The sequence below is a fragment of the Rissa tridactyla genome, chromosome 3 (genome assembly GCF_028500815.1).
Source record: "Rissa tridactyla isolate bRisTri1 chromosome 3, bRisTri1.patW.cur.20221130, whole genome shotgun sequence".
Classification (NCBI taxonomy): Eukaryota; Metazoa; Chordata; class Aves; order Charadriiformes; family Laridae; genus Rissa; species Rissa tridactyla.
Genome location: NC_071468.1, coordinates 65,650,149 through 65,666,184, shown reverse-complemented (window position 1 = coordinate 65,666,184; position 16,036 = coordinate 65,650,149). Strand labels below are relative to the sequence as shown.

Here is a 16,036-nt window from a genome sequence, read left to right as displayed (position 1 = left end):
AAGATGCGTGGGTGTGAGGAGAGTACAAAGATCATGGAGAAGCGACTGCCCGTTTGCTGGCTTTTGTTTTAACCGAGGTTTTAATGCCTTTTGGATTAGTCACAAGTCATGGTATTAACAAAACACATAGATAATCCCATTTTGACAAAACATCGCTGGGCTGCGGGAAAAAGAAACTACCTCTTCCTGTAACCGAGTTTGCTTTGAACTTTCAGGAGCTGCAGTTCTTTAATACGAAAAGCTGACAAGTAAAAAATAATATCTTAAATATTTATTTTATTTTAGGAAAACATTTACTTTTAAATAAGGGGATCGAGACTGATTCCTGAATTTACTTTGGGTCAGGTTGTGTGGTCACCTCATGGTTGGGGTGGAGGAAAGCAGGGAAGAGGTTGCACAAGAAGACAGGGAGACCCCCCCCCCGCCCTGCTGTTACTCTCCTACAGAAGCGCCAAAGCAGGGGTTGTCCTTTCCCCGCTGCCAAAGAGAAAAAGTCATAAAGATAGGAAAACCGCTCTGATCCCCATTCCTGCATGCTTGGGGGTTAGATCCAGCCAGCCTACAAGCTGTAAATCAAGAGGAGTGCTCCTTTTGCAAAGCCGGGGGGCTCCGGGGGTGCTGCAAGGCTGCTGCAGCAATCGCACGAGCAAACTATTATCAGTGCGAATAGAAGAGCGGCGGCTTCTGTGGAGTCTGGGAATATGCGTGGACAAAACAGTCGGTTCAAACCTCTCTCCCAATGCGGGGAAGGTCAGAGGCATCCCCAGACTGTATTTTTTCAAAGGATTGGTTTTGGGCTTAAATGCCAGACTCTGGTTCAGAGATTGCAAGCCTGATACGGCCTGGGAAGCACCTTACAAACAGAAAATTCTTCCACAGTCCATGATTTCTTTATGATACACCATTTTGAAGACAGTGATGTTTTCATGCATCACTCTTGCTCAGAGCAGGAAAAGAAGCTTTTTTCCTCCCTTTTCTTTTGCTTCCTCTTATAGGAGAAAAATAGCCCTACTGAGATCAATGGGATACAGAAATTGCTGAGGAAGGAAAACTACAGGGAATTACAAACCCTGCTGGGAGGGGCAATTCCATTAGAGAGGTTCTCCACTTCTACTTTGGGAAGCGATCTATGACAACACAAGACAGGCCACCGAGACGGCCGTGCTGGGGAATTATTCTGGGCGCAGAGAAGCTTTCCTTCTTCAGGGACCGGTCTCAGCAGCTCTGACAGAGGAACTCGCGCTTCCACCACCGCATTGCAGACTTCCCGTCTCTGAAGCTAAGCCCTTTAAAGACACCAATTCCCAACACCGCGCCTTCCTTTCCCAGCCAACACAGTACTAGCACTTATCAGCAAAACTTATTACCAACAGCATTTGCTTTCTGGTGGCCCCTTGCCCTGTTAGTGTTTTACAGCTCTCCTTTAAAAAAACAATACTGCCAGCAGACAATGATTTTCTCTGTCAGTATCACGCTCTGGAGCTCACGTATCTGGGCCCATAATAGTTCTGCTTTTGAAGCAGAGCTCCTGAAGGAAGCAGTGAATTCAGTACTGTCTCCCCCAAGTCCTCTGTGAAAGCTGGAGAAGGCGGTCAGGGTACACATCCATCTGTGGTCGCAACCTCAGAAGACTCATGTGATCCCAATGCTGTTGTCGATCGCTTCTTTCCAACCTCGTTGCACAGTATGTCATTTTCAGTAAGTAGTGTCATTTAATGGACTTTAAATCATAATGTCTTCCTTTTTTTTTTTTTTTGTTTAACTTCATTCATCTCTCTCTATTCCTATAAGCCTGACGTTGCAACAGCCAAACTCTCAGTTTTCCGTTAAATAGATGGTCTACAAGTAATGAACTTTGGTTTGTTGGCGCTGTACTGTAATTTCACAATGCTAAGTATAGATCAGAGTCTGACTCCTCAGCATTTTTCAGGACCTCCTGTATTATTTTAACACCATGCTCTTGTTATCCCTGGTAGGATGAGAGGTTACAGTCCAAACCCAGACTTCCCTGCAAATTGCTAGTTTGCATGTTTGCAGCCTTTTGTCAGATTTCTCTGTGAAGCACATCATCGCTACCTCGAGACATCCACAGTCACCTGTTTACTCTTCTAGCACATCTTCATCTGGCCTAATGATCTAAAAAACACCCTCAAGGGTTTTCCAGGTGACACCTGCAGATCTTGGGCTGCATGTCATGAGCCTTTTTTTCGCTGCATATCACCAAACTGCGCTCTTACAGCTGGTGGAAAAATGTCATCAATACCGTGACTGATGTGCAGGTTGTCCAGGTTGCCCTGACCCTATTTGAGGGAAAAGGCAGCCTAGGTAGGAGTGCCACAGCATCTCAGTCTTCAGACTCTACCAACAGGCTGTTGCCTGAGTTTCAAGCAGATGGTTAGGGTTTGTTGGTTTGGTTTGTTAGTTGTTTTTGGGTTTTTTTTAATAAATTATTTCCCCATCACTACCTTGGAAGCAGCACAGTTCTGAGGTGCAGTTGTGGTCTTGTCTTGGTCTTGTCTGAGATGACACTCAGGCACCAGCCCAGACTAGCCCCAGTCTTGTGCCATCCTCTTAAGTCTACTTCATCCCCTTGCCCACAGTGTCTTTAACAAAGTAAACACTCAAGGTACTTTGGCACCCATTAAAAGAAAATCAGTACTATTAGCACTGAAATGACTAATAGTCATTAAGCGCTACTCATCACAGTGGGAAGTATTCTGTAATGCATATCCACAGAAAATTTTACAACCCTGGATAAGTAGAAAAAAACAGAACTGTTCGTTAACAGCTCCTAGAAAGAGCTTGTGTTAGAGGCCGTGTCAAACCATGTTAAATTTGCATTCTTCTTTCTCATTTTGATTTACAAACCCCTTATGTTTTTGTCTGTAACGCTGAGGACTTTTTGATCAGACAAATGGTTTTCTGATAAAGCATTTGATAATGTTGAACTTTTTGCCTTCCTTAAATTTTTCTGGGCTGATTTTGTTATGGACCTCATCAGAAGATCCTCGGTGTCTCTGCATGGCAAAACCTAACTAGGAAAGGCTGAGGACCAAGCTGAAGAAACTCCTCCCTTCTGCCTTTAGGAATGATTGCTGAAAGCCATCCCAAATTTGGGGCTCCAAAAAAAAAAAAATAATTTAGTTGCCAGATGAAAATACCCAAAGCGTCCTTGGCATCAAAGAGAAGCATGTCAGATAAGCATAAGATTTTACAAATCTTCAGTACCCGCAGTGGTATTTTGAACACACCTTTCAAAAAAATCAGTCTTGATCAATCTCGCCCATGTGTTCCTTTAGGATTGGAGCTGCTGCATCCAAGTGGAGAACACAGCTTGGGGCAGGGCTCTTGCTAAAAACATCCCAACAGAATAGCACAGGAGTACTGCAGATATGATTTTGGTGCAGGGGAATTGTGGTGAAAAGCACAAATGAAGAAATATGCATTGGGAACAGCCCATTTCCTTCACCAGCACCTTCCCAATAGCACAGCAGAGATGAGGAAGCACAAAAGTAATTAAGAACCAAAAGTAATTAAAATGCCAACACTCTTGGACCCTTTGCAACCTTAAGGATGCTGTCAAGGCAAATATATTTATGCCTTCCTGAAATTTTGAATATGATTTAATAAAATATCTGACCTGTTAAGTGTCTTAGTTTTTGAGATTGCTATATATTTTGTCTTATAACAACTCATGCATAGCCAAGCTGAGTTATGCTTGTTTATCTCAATTTGTTGGTATTACTACGATGCCATTACTTTGGTCTTCTTGATCCTTTTACAAGCCTTCCTAATACATCCTGCCTCTGCTCCAGTCCTCCTTATGGTTTTTTTTTTTTGCTTTGCACACACCCCTCGCAGTAAACAAGAACATAACCGGGAAGTCAGGAAAAGTTCAGGGATCTGAGCACTTCCCTAGACTCATAACAAAAATGACTCCAGCAGACTACATGCAGAAAAGCTCCTGTTTTTTTCCCTCCCAACGCTGCAAAACAACAACAGCAAAGATGGTTTTTCTGGCTGTAGAGAAGGCCAGCTTTAGAAGGCTATTCATAGAAGAGAAATTTCCAAAATTTGAGTCATCTGAACTGGGTGACAGTCAGCCACCATTTATTGGCCAGAACAATGTTGCATAGTGTTACTGAGTACAACCCTCCGCAGTCATGTCCAGTTTCTCAGACCTACAGTTGTTATATTTGTTTCTGCCCTTCTCTATAGCACGAACTATAGAAAGACCCTTTTTTGTCTCCCCTACCTCATCCTCTCCCCTCAAATATTTTTCTTACTTTCATTTAATCCTGTGGTCTTTATGCAATATTTCTGGGTTTTCAGAGTTCTTCTAGTCTATGGGCATGGTTTACAAAATATCCCTTTAGCCTTTTTATGCAGAGACATGTTTGCAAATGGATGAATCACAAACCTCATACTTTTTTTTTTTTTTTTGAGAAATAATTTCTGCTGAAAATGGAGACAAGTTGCAGTTTAGCTAGAGAGTTTATGGATAGCTTATGTTTGGGAGGAAGGAGAAACTTGAGGTCAAACTTCCACTGTCCCGGCAATGTTCAGAAGTAAATCCTGAGGGGAGGAGGGCAAGCAGAGGAGATGACAGGAGGGTTGACTTGCAAGGAAATGGTTGGTTCACTGGGCACTTGCCTGTTTTCAGGTGCAGATCCATCATAAAATTAGAACTGTAGGGATTAAAAAAATAAATAACATTCCCTCCAGTGTCTGCCAGAAGAAACAGAATTTTTCCCTTCACTGGGAAGAGCTACACCGAGATCAAGGGTACGACTGGTTGAGAAGTTCATGGAAGTTACTGAATCGATGATGTCAAATTGCTCCATCACTGAACGCCTTTGAAACTGGGTGAATAAAATGTTTGTTCCCAGCCTAGAACTTCTGACTTGCACAGCAATCATGTAGCCAACCTAAATGACCTTATTTGCAGAAAGAAAGTCGGCACAATGGGGTAGGCAGAACCTTGAAGCAGAGCTGGTTCTGCCTGTACGGGCTGTCAGCCAAAGGCTGGAGCAAGGGAAAAGCTGCCTGTAGGAAAGGCAAGACCAGGATGAATTGTGCAAAGAGCTGCTTTTAAAAATAAAAAAATTGCCTCCTGTCTGGGTAAGTTGGCATGGGGAGCGTAGTTAGGGAAGATGTTGAAGGAGGTGAGTCCGAGCCCTGGAGAGGGACCTCAGTTTCTGAGGGCACCACTCCAAGGGTGGCAAAGCCCAGGAGGTGGACTGTAGTGCTGGTTGCCTTCTCACAGAATCACAGAATGGTAGGGTTGGAAGGGACCTCTGGAGATTATCTAGTCCAACCCCCCTGTCAGAGCAGGGTCACCTAGAGCAGGTTGCACAGGAACGCGTCCAGGCGGGTTTTGAATGTCTCCAGAGACGGAGACTCCACCACCTCTCTGGGCAGCCTGTTCCAGTGCTCTGACACCCTCAAAGTAAAGAAGTTCCTCATCATGTTTAGGTGGAACTTCCTATGCTCACGTTTGTGCCCATTACCTCTTGTCCTGTCATAGGGCACCACTGAAAAGAGCCTGGCCCCATCCTCCTGACACCCACCTTTTAAGTATTTGTAAGCATTGATAAGGTCCCCCCTCAGTCGTCTTTTTTCCAGACTGAAGAGACCCAAATCCCTCACCCTTTCTTCATAAGAGAGGTGTTCCAGCCCCCTCATCATCTTCATAGCCCTTTGCTGTCCCCTCTCCAGCAGTTCCCTGTCCTTGAACCGGGGAGCCCAGAACTGGACACGGTACTTGTCTGTGCTGCTTTGTGCACCTCCTGAACTCTGGTTGAGAATCAGACAAAAAGCCCCTTGCAAGAAACAGTGTTTGCTTCTCCTGTCAGTCTTCTGCAGGGACAAACTGTCAGCAGTGCTTCACAGAGCCAGTTTCAAAGGGACAGGGACACTACGTGGTTAAGCAGAACGACCCAGCAGCAGCTGGCAGGGCCTCAGTCCTGGCAGACAGTCACAATCTGCCCCCAAACCAAGGCTTATGGAAATCCCATTGAAACAGCCCATCTGTAGCTGCTCGTTTAGTTTAGCGTAATGACCAACCAAGAAAATACCTTACGCATCTTACAAAATAGTATTGATTTTTTTTCCTGAATAAATCTCAAAGATCATATAATCCACTACCCTCAGTTTACCCAGCACTGAAAGCAAATCCGTATATTTCAAAATATATTTTTTGTTCCAAAATATATTTTTAACAAAACCCATACTCCTCAAAACAGATTAGGAGAAGGTGGATTTCACCCTTCATTGAAACATCCAGATACCAAAAATGTGAAAGAAACTTCCACAAAAGGAATAACAAAGAAATTCTTCACTCATCTCACGGCACCACAGACTTTAACAAGAGCCAGCCCAACGCTCATCTGCAAAGCAACTGGTAAGAGATACTCAAGTGTCTCTTGCCGGTAATCCAGCTACATTTCCTTATGGTAATTTCAGATTCTTCTGGTGTTGAAACACCTGACAATATTCCTATTTGCAACCAGACAAGCTTAAATAGCTTCCACATCCCGCCCCAGCACGCAACGGCTGACCGAGCTGCAGCAGAGCTGTTCCTCCCACTCTGAAGCTCAGGCATCAGAGAGGGGCACGCATCTCTTCCTCTTGCAGTGGCTGGTGTTTGAGAGTATTTCATCCATTAAATGAAAAACCTGCTTTTGCCTTAAGAGTTGAAATGTAATGATGCCCCGTGCTTTTGTCTGGCCGCTCAGGTGCCAGACTGCCCTTTGCCAGGGAAGCCACAGTGCGTCTGCAGTGGAAGAAGGATGGTGCAGAGACGGCCCCTCTCCCCCTAGAGCTTCAAGGTTTGCAATTCCCTGCTTGGGAATGTAAAAACTAGTTTATAAACTAATAGAGACAACACAGATCAAGGACAAGTGCTCTAGTTTCCTCCTCCACTTAAAGTTCTCTTTTTATTATTTTAAATAATGATTGGCTGAAGACATCAAAACCAACGCTGACATAGGTTAAGAAAGCCTCAATGTGTTTCTGTCATCTTACAAAGACAGTTTAAATCTACTTTTTAACAGGCATTTCTAATCCTCCAAGCTTCTTCCGCCTGATTCTCCCTGCCAACACAGTGTCTAGTCGCCAAGATGGTATTTATTCTTTATCTGGCTGAAGAGGAGCGGTCAGGGAACGGCCTATCAGACAATGAGGCTTCTCGCTATTTCAGTGATGCTTTGCAGAGGAAAAGTTCTCAAACTTTTCTGAACAAAGTCTAGTTCTTCCCTTGTGCTGCGCTCTGGGAACCCAATTTTGGGTTTTCAGTTCCCTCTGCAGAGAGAACATCCAGGCGTATGTGAGTGTGGGTGGGAGGGAGCAAACACGGCACAGATGGCAGGGAATATATTTATCTACCCTCTCCCTAAGTTGCTGGCTGATGTTCTCCTTTAGAGGAGAAAAGATCCTCCCCTCTTCCCCACTTACCCCCCTCAGATAAAGGTCCATCCAGTGGGCAGGGCTGGGCAGCAGCTGAAGCTCTCGCTGAGGAACTGGCTGTGGGTCTTGAGCGTGGTGAAGCTCTCCCTCCTCAGCTGCAAGCCTGGCGGTTACAGCAACAGCTCCAGTAGCTTTTCCTTCTTTGAGTAAATGCAGGAAGGTATTTTAGCATTTATACTGCCTGGATTATGCAGTTTGCCTGCTCCTTCCCACTCTTTAGTACCTCTTCAGACTTCAATCTGCACTGCCACAGACCAAACATCTTCTGCTTCAACATTAAATAAAGGGAAAACATGATCATAACTTTGTCCAGGATAAATGTTGAAGAACTTGGTTGGGGGGGTGGGGGGTAGGAGGGGTGGGTGTTAACAATGCTGCCAGCAACCTCCAGTTCCATTTTTCTTCATTTTTGTTTTTTACTCCACCTCTTGCAAGATGTATTTTAAAATACGTGACATTAATAAAAACAAAGCTGCAAACTGATTAATTTTCTTGTGCTAACAAGCCTTATAATCAAGGTTATTTTTTTTTCTTGAATAAAAAAACCCTATTTTATCAGCAGTAGCAGAGAAGTGCTGTGTTGTGGACCGAGGCATGACTATTAACGAGCAGACACTTAGAGTGACTATTTCTTCTTCGGAACATCCCTGCAAATATCAACAAGTGTGATGAATTCCCTTACCCCAAATATCTTTCTGATATTTGGAATAGGAACAAAAAGAATCACTGCAGCTGTGTTCAAGCCTAGACATTCAAAACAGCCCATAGGAAAAGTAGAGAACCAGTTGCATAAATAGCAAATTACAACATCTTGTGGTGCTCTCATGATGTTCTGCTTGAGAGAATACAACATGCCTTTCGAAAATGAACATTTTGTTACTTTTTCTCGTTATTTCTGGGTTTGTAGAGTTCCTTACTGTTGTGCAAACACTTGGCTTCCTTTATCATTCAGTATGTTCAGGACGCACGAAGAACTAAATAAATGCCTTGTTACCTGCATTCTTAAGCTACAGAAACTTCTGCAGCTCCACGGGCACCATCAGAGACACCTAGGAGGACAAAGATGTCTGAAAGCTGATCGCTTTCGGATATTTATGCTTGTAACTCTATGTTGCAGTAGCATCTAGACGGGCTCTGCAGGTGGGCACCTCATCAGGGACTAATTACTTCTCACTGCACAACAGCTTTGGGTGAGAGGCTTGGACTTAATTGCACACTGAAAAGGAAAGCTGCATGCTACGCGCTTAAGCACCACTTTGCACTGTAGGTATCAGAAGAAACAGAAAGTCATCAGATGTTGATATGCAGCAGGAAGGAGATCTCTGTTCTTTCCTCTCTCACTAACCTTCTACTCCTGAAAACACCAAGTAGCTTCAACCAGAACTAAACAAAAACAAAGCAAGTCACCTCTTCTAAACGTGACACCCCGCAACAACGAACGGTCCTTGAAACATCCCAAACCAGTGATCAGCCGCAAGGGGTTTGTGATCTTTCAAACTTTACTAACAGATTATGTCATTATGTCCCTCCCCCCACCTTTTGACCCCTTACTTCCCAAGATTCAATTTTTTTTTTTCATGGTTTCAAACTACTTTTGATGCCCAAAATCTAGCCCGTACCTCCGACATCAAACATATTTGCCGACTGTATGTACCCAGCGTGCGTGTGGGTGACTTAAGAAGGCTCTTTGGTATGAAGTTAGTTTGGGGATGGATATTGTATACCCTGCTGATTACCAAGAACAATTTCCAAGGGGGGAGCTGCAGGGGGACAAAAATAAATAAATAAAAAAAGCCTTTAAAAAGCTGTCTGCCCCTGTGATTTTCATCTCTTTGACAAAACAAGAAAGAAGAGAAAAGCACCCCTGGTGTGTGGTTAAGATAACTACAAAGGAACTATTCTAACCAGGTTCCTTCAGTAAAATGAAGGGTGCTTTGATTGCATTTTTTGGCCTTGCTAATCTGACAGATACTGATGGATAATTTGGAACAGCCAAAATCTTTGTTCTAAAAACATTGACTCATACATGTTACATCCAGATGTTTTGCTGGGTTCTTAATAAATATCAAAGCTTTCTTTAAATACTTGGAAATTGCATTTTATACAGTTAAGAGTGTATGCATGTAGGGGAGGGAAAAGATAGAGAGGACCTCCATTTAGAGAAGCTTAAAAAGGAATATTTATGCCCCCCAACATGGAGACTCTAAATACAATCCCCGCCCTCAACACTTTGTTTCTGCCTAATCAAGTTTGAAAATTAACAGCACCAAGATTCTTAATGAGCAATTAGGGCCTTGCAGGCTGGTCTCTCCAACAGGTACAGGAGCTCGTGTGTAAATGCTCCAGTGCCGACTCCCCCACCACCCCCTGCCTCGTGGCCGGGTCGGCAGCAGCATCAGCCCAGCCTCAGCCTGCTGGAACCAGCCAGCCCCCATCTGGTTGCCCAGGTGGAGACACCCCCATGACTCCTGACAGCTGACCCTTCATCTTGCATGGAGGTAAAGGGCTCCAGTGTCCCCCACCTCCACTGGGATTCAAGAAAGGAAGAAATCTTCCGTCTGAGAGCGCATGGGGGAGGCACCTCCACGCCACAAGCAGTTTTTATGAGTAGATCATGACTGAAAGCAAGCAACGCACACACCGTGGCTCTTTGCCCTGGCGGTGCCCGAACCACTACCACTGGAGAGCAGCTGAACAGATAAGGCCCCTGACTCTGAAAACAGAGCGCCAACTCCATGTGGGAAATAGAGACACAGACAAATTGGACACAAAAGAGCAAGAAGAGAGGCAGCAGGTTGCAGCGGGAGTTTGGGGAACGCAATGCTGTGCAACTCGCAGAATTTCTAAGTCAATTTGACACTGTTGCCCCAGTCTGATCCTCACCAGCTCCTGAGGGATGAAGCTTTGTGTACAGGCTATTCTGCTTTGCAGCCACTGCTGGATAAACTCAGTAAGGAGGGTATTCATTCCTTTATAAGGTAAATAGCCAATCGGTAAATATACCATTTCATCTTAAGATGAGCAATATGAGCAACTTGATAAGCCTTTTAGTAGAGGACTCTCCTAGCAGAAAAACAAACAGACAGACAAATTGCAATGCATACCAAATGTGACAAGTATCAAGCACAGACAGAATTTCTCATCTGCCAGGAGCCAGAGCTGAAGATCTGCTGCTGAAGGGTCTGGTGAGGCAACTCCTTGAGTACTGTGTTCAGTTTTGGGCACGTCACTGCAAGAAAAACATTGGAGGAGATGGAGCGTGTCCAGAGAAGGGCAATGACTCTGGTGAAGGGCCTGGAGAACAAATCTTACGAGGAGCGGCTGAGGGAGCTGGGGTTGTTTAGCCTGCAGAAAAGGAGGCTGAGGGGAGACCTTACCACTCTCTACAACTACCTGAAAGGAGGGTGTAGCAAGGTGGGGACTGGTCTCTTCTCCCAAGTAACAGGCAATAGGACAAGAGGAAATGGCCTCAAGTTGTGCCAGGGGAGGATTAGATTGGATATTTGGAAAAATTTCTTCACCAAAAGGGTTGTCAAGCATTGGAACAGGCTGCCCAGGGAAGTGATGGAGTCACCATTCCTGGAAGTATTTAAAAGACGTGTAGGTGTGGTGCTTAAGGACACAGTTTAGTGGTGGACTTGGCAGTGCTACCTTAATGGTTGGGACTCGATGATCTTAAAGGTCTTTTCCAACCTAAACAATTCTATGATTCTGTGCTGCTTTTACTTCCCCAGCATGTCAGTGGAATCAGTCAGTCACTGACAGAAGCAGGTATTAGGTATTGCAACAGAGAAAAGGATCTCCTGGGCAAGCAGGATTGAGCCATTCCTCTGCACTGATTTGCAATAGCGTAAAGACTTTGCTAAACATAGAGGTCAGGAAACTTCCATAGTCCATTTTAGACAGTTCACTGGTGAGAAAGCTACTCAGCCAAAATGCCAACTGCTCTTCTAGTTCAGACTAGTGTAGTCTGGAAACAAAAAAAAAAAGGCACAAGCATTACATGCCAGACTTAAAATGGCTAGTAGTGGCCCAAAGCATATCTAATGGTTATTGGGTAAGGGTAATGGAGTCCCACAAAGGCAGCCACAGGAACACAGTAGCTGGGATCTCATCACACAAGAATCCATACTGCAACTTACATGAAAATTAAATTCCTATTTCAATCTCAGAGATGTTTTCCACATCACATAGAACATAACCATGCAGTTTCACAGGATTTATTTTTCCTTCGTTGCTTTTGGTAATTGCAAATACAGCAGCACAAGCCTCCTTTCTCACACCATGGATTCGCATCCCTCAAAAGTTTCATGCTATGCCAAAAGAGAGCTGGTCTGCCCTCAGCACCCACTGTCAGCAGCCACACAGCGCTTTAAAGCAGCTTTTCCTCCTCAGATTGGGCATGCGAAATCCAGGAGTGTTTTCATCAACTATGTGAAGGGCAGCACAGGAACAGAGGTCCCTCTGGGCTGATGAGCCAGCAGAGCTGAAGTTCTCTGGAGTTGTTCAGAGAAGTTTCGATCATTTACATAAGAGCAGAGATGACAGCTGTGCTTGTAAAGACAGATTCTGACAAAAAGGAACTACTAAAACTACTACTGCTAGGAACTACTAGAAGAACATACTCTTTAAAAAGACCTTTATTTTGGTTGCATGGTTACAATTTTGAAGTCTATTTATGCTTACAGTTAGATTGTTCCCAAATAATACTTCATAGCTTATGATGTAAACGGTGCATTCTCTAGCAGTCTAGTGTACAAGAACTTTATAAAATACAGATTAAGTGACTTTTTCATCTGTACACCTTTCAGATTAGTTCATCAAGATCAATTATAAAGGCAAATAGATTAATTGGCAAAAAAGTGCTGTTACATTTTTAATATATTAGTACAAAATGGCACAAAAGGAAAAAGGTCATTTTAAAGGCTATAAGCATCAAACTTCTTAGCTTGAATCAGTTCAACCGATTTCAAGTTGATTTCAAATACCACTGTTGAACTTGGAGTTTAACTTGTAATCTTCTTTTCTTCAGCTGTATGAAACATACAACTTTGGATCTGTTCATGGAAACCGAATCACAGCAGTTTCAGAACAGTGACATTCAAGTGCAGTTAGGAGGTTGGGAATTTTTACTCTTCCCAGTAAATCTAAGAATTCACAGACTGGAGCTTATTTTCATCTAGCCAAGCTCATCAATGCACATTTCAGATGCAAAGATACCAGACGTGTGCACATAAAACACAGTATTTCTTAATGCAAGAACTGAAACAAAAAAAAATCCACGTAATTACATCATCCACCCTACATGCCTTTAGCAGGAGGCTTCCAGGCAGAACCACACTCAACGCCAGATACAGAGATATATGAAGTATTAAAAGATTTCAGGCAAACTGAAGGCTTAATTCAAAGGCTTCAGTTTTAAAAGAGAGATCACACCAACTTCAGCAACCTACATTTCATTTTTGAATGACCCATATCAAATGGGCAGGTGGGTGGGATGGAAGGGAAAGAGATAGAAAAACATTTCTAACTTAAAAATAAATTCTGAGATGTGAATTTGTTACCTCAAGCAACAATTCAGGAGTTTGTTTTGGCAGCAACATTTAGCAATATCCCAAAATATAATTACCCACCCCTTCAAAACACATTATCAGGATTTGATTAGCCCCCCTAAACCTTAACTTAAACATAAAACCTCTTAATGGAACAGTTTACGTTGTCAACTGTTTATCTTCTGGTAAGACAGCACTCACATCCAAGAGGGCAGGCAGTTATACTGATGGTAGTATTGAGAATGTTACTTCTCAGGTTAAAACAAAAAAGTCTTATAAAAAAAACAAGCGTGATGAAGTACAGAACCATTATTTTACTCAGCTTCACAACGAGCAAACCATGACTAGGAATTTCTTTCATAATTTAAGTACCAATTACAACACTTTCTCCAGAGACTTATCTTGCAGATAACCATATGATGAGTCCAAGAAGCAATAATCCAACAGCAAGTATAATAATGAGGATGCACATCTTCTTTCGGGACTTTTGCTGCCAATAGAGAAAAAAAAAAAAACAAGTTGATTGAAAACTGCACCACCAGATCAGAAGACTACTCAAATGCTTTTATGGTCCTACTACTCGTACAATCCAACTACATTGAGTCCTTACTAACAACAGGTCATATAAAGTTGTTCAAGAAAAGAAAAAAAAAAAAGAGCTAATTTATCCGCAATTTACTTTTACAGCTATATTATTCAACAGCATTATTTCTGTGTATTTTCAGACATATATAATAAACTAATGAAAGAGAATACAGTATCGTAATGAATGGATGTAATTAGAACGCTGTGGGAAAGAAAATGTGAGAGAGTAGGTGACCACGTACAGAGGAAAATGGACAATCAATTTGCACAGTAAAGGAGATGGAAATGGTCTGTTAGAAAAGAAAATATTTAAAGACTATTAATGTATATACAGAAAGGGACAAAGGACTGCAATGTTAGACTTCTGGAAGACTGACTTTGCATCTATTCGCAGAGTTGTTTTTGTGAAGTTTCTTAGGTACAACTTCCTCAAAAAGAAAAGAGAAAAAAGAGAAAAAAAAAAAAAAAGAGAGACCTGACTAGAGATGCAGTTATATAAATGTCACTACAAAGTTAAGAGCATGTCCAGAACTTTCACATCTCCAATACAGTTCTGTGCCTTGCGACACCAGAGCACACAAGACTAGCAGCAGTCTGTCATCCTTTATCTGACGGTTTCCTTCACAGCAGGAAAGGAAATTACCAGTAGGTTTCACAGGCATTTGCTGATAGCCAAGGGATAACAACACTCAAATCTTGGGATTCTAGGCCACAGGTCCAGAAGCAAAGCCAGGCTTTGCTCTATTTGGCAGAGGTTCTTCAGCCTGGGTGTTTTTGTTGTTTTTATTTTCCCCAAAAAACTACATCTCTGTCAGTTCTTCATTGGAGCTGCTACTTGTCTGCCCAGTACCACCCAGACTACCAAATTTCTTAACTATTCTCTTCTTCTAGTTTTACTATCTCACTGCCACTTCTCCCATGGTCACCTAAAACTTCTTCATTTCATCATTTTAGTCGCTAGAACTCAATCTGGTTGCTAGAGGACCTTCCTTTTTTTAAAATCTGTGGGCAGTTCTCTCCTTACACTCCTAGTCTCTTCCTTTTTCGTCCTGGAGGCCACCTCTTGCCAAGACTGCACTGAAGTCAAACATTTTCCCTGTAACACTACTTAAGCAAGGTAATGGACTAAAGACACGGAGATCTTATTTCCTCATCCACTTGATCATCATTTCTACAAGTGCTGAAGCATCAGTGGTAAACTGGGAAAGAAAGGAGAGGAGCCTGGCTTTGCCCGAACAGTTCTGCTGCATGTATGTACCCCATGTGGCAGATAAGTGTTGCGTCCCTCCTCTAACCACACACAGGAGTTGTGAGGGTACCAACCATGTGCAGTTTCATCCCTGCCGGCAGGCCTGGGCCTCTAACGCTTCCTTGAGAGGGGTCAGGGCATACAGATATAACAGTTGCCAAAACTAAAATAAGCCTGCTGAAAGTGGGAATGGTTTTTCAGCATCTTGGAACAAGGATGAGTCTTCAAACAAAAGAAGGTTCAACTCTGAAGCAAGCTACACAATCCTTTCAAACAGGCCAGCTCTGCTGAGTGTCTGATCTCTGCTGCAAGACCCACTGAGCAGAAGCTTGTCAAAAGTCTCGGTAACCTTTTTTTGAAATCAGAAGATATTAAACCTTTACTCCTCAAGACAAAGCACAAAATTTTTCATTTTCAATTTCAACCAGAAAACTAACACCTTCCACAGAAAATTTTGCCTGCCTCTATTTTTTTTTTCTCTGAACTTTGTCAGTATCAAAATAGGAGCCATCAACCATATTTAACGTGCCAATTAGTGCTACCTAGAATACAGTTCAAGGATGCATCCACCCCTTTCCCTCTTCCACTTTTGAAATCAGCAGGCAACCCTTCAGACATTTTGTCATTGATTTACTGTCCTGGCTACTACTAACACACATAAGGGGATTAACAAAAAAAAAAAAAAGGTAAAAAAACGTTTAAGGACTAACTCTCTAACTCTGACTTAAGAGGGAAGATTTACTACTAATAAGATTATTTCTAGTAAGTTCCAAAATGTTATAAAGAAGTGGCATTTAAAGGTATTTAAACGGCTTTTCAAAACAAATTTGAGAGTTTGAAATATGTTTTTAGCATCAGGGTAGCAATTAACAGAAGCTAGATATATTCAGAAGACAGCAAAAATTTGTGCTAACTGGCAGCATCTTCAGAAGACTTCCCTACTGCTCTAGTGACCTTTAGAGGCTTGGTCTCCACACACAGGAACCTTTTATTTCTTGAGCTGCCAAAGGAGGGGTTGGTTTGTTTGGGATTATGTTTTTGTTTTCTGTTTTTAAATAAATTTATAACTCCAGGTGCTCTGAAACAGCCTGGCTAATTTTACAAGAAACCCCAAGCTTTCGGGGTCACTGACTTTTGTTTCATAGGGACCTAGAAATACCATCATAGTCTAACATAAACCTTT

General features: G+C 42.7%; 1 protein-coding gene across 1 annotated transcript in view; it reads right to left on the bottom strand.

The window, feature by feature from the left end:
- Positions 1-12,089: 12,089 nt before the first annotated feature.
- STX7 (syntaxin 7) overlaps positions 12,090-16,036 on the bottom strand; it is a 35,568-nt gene continuing 31,621 nt past the window's right edge. The window contains exon 10 of the mRNA XM_054196234.1: positions 12,090-13,509. Within this exon, the coding sequence (XP_054052209.1) occupies positions 13,417-13,509 (93 nt within the window). The 3' untranslated portion in view covers positions 12,090-13,416. The remainder of the gene's footprint in view (positions 13,510-16,036) is intronic.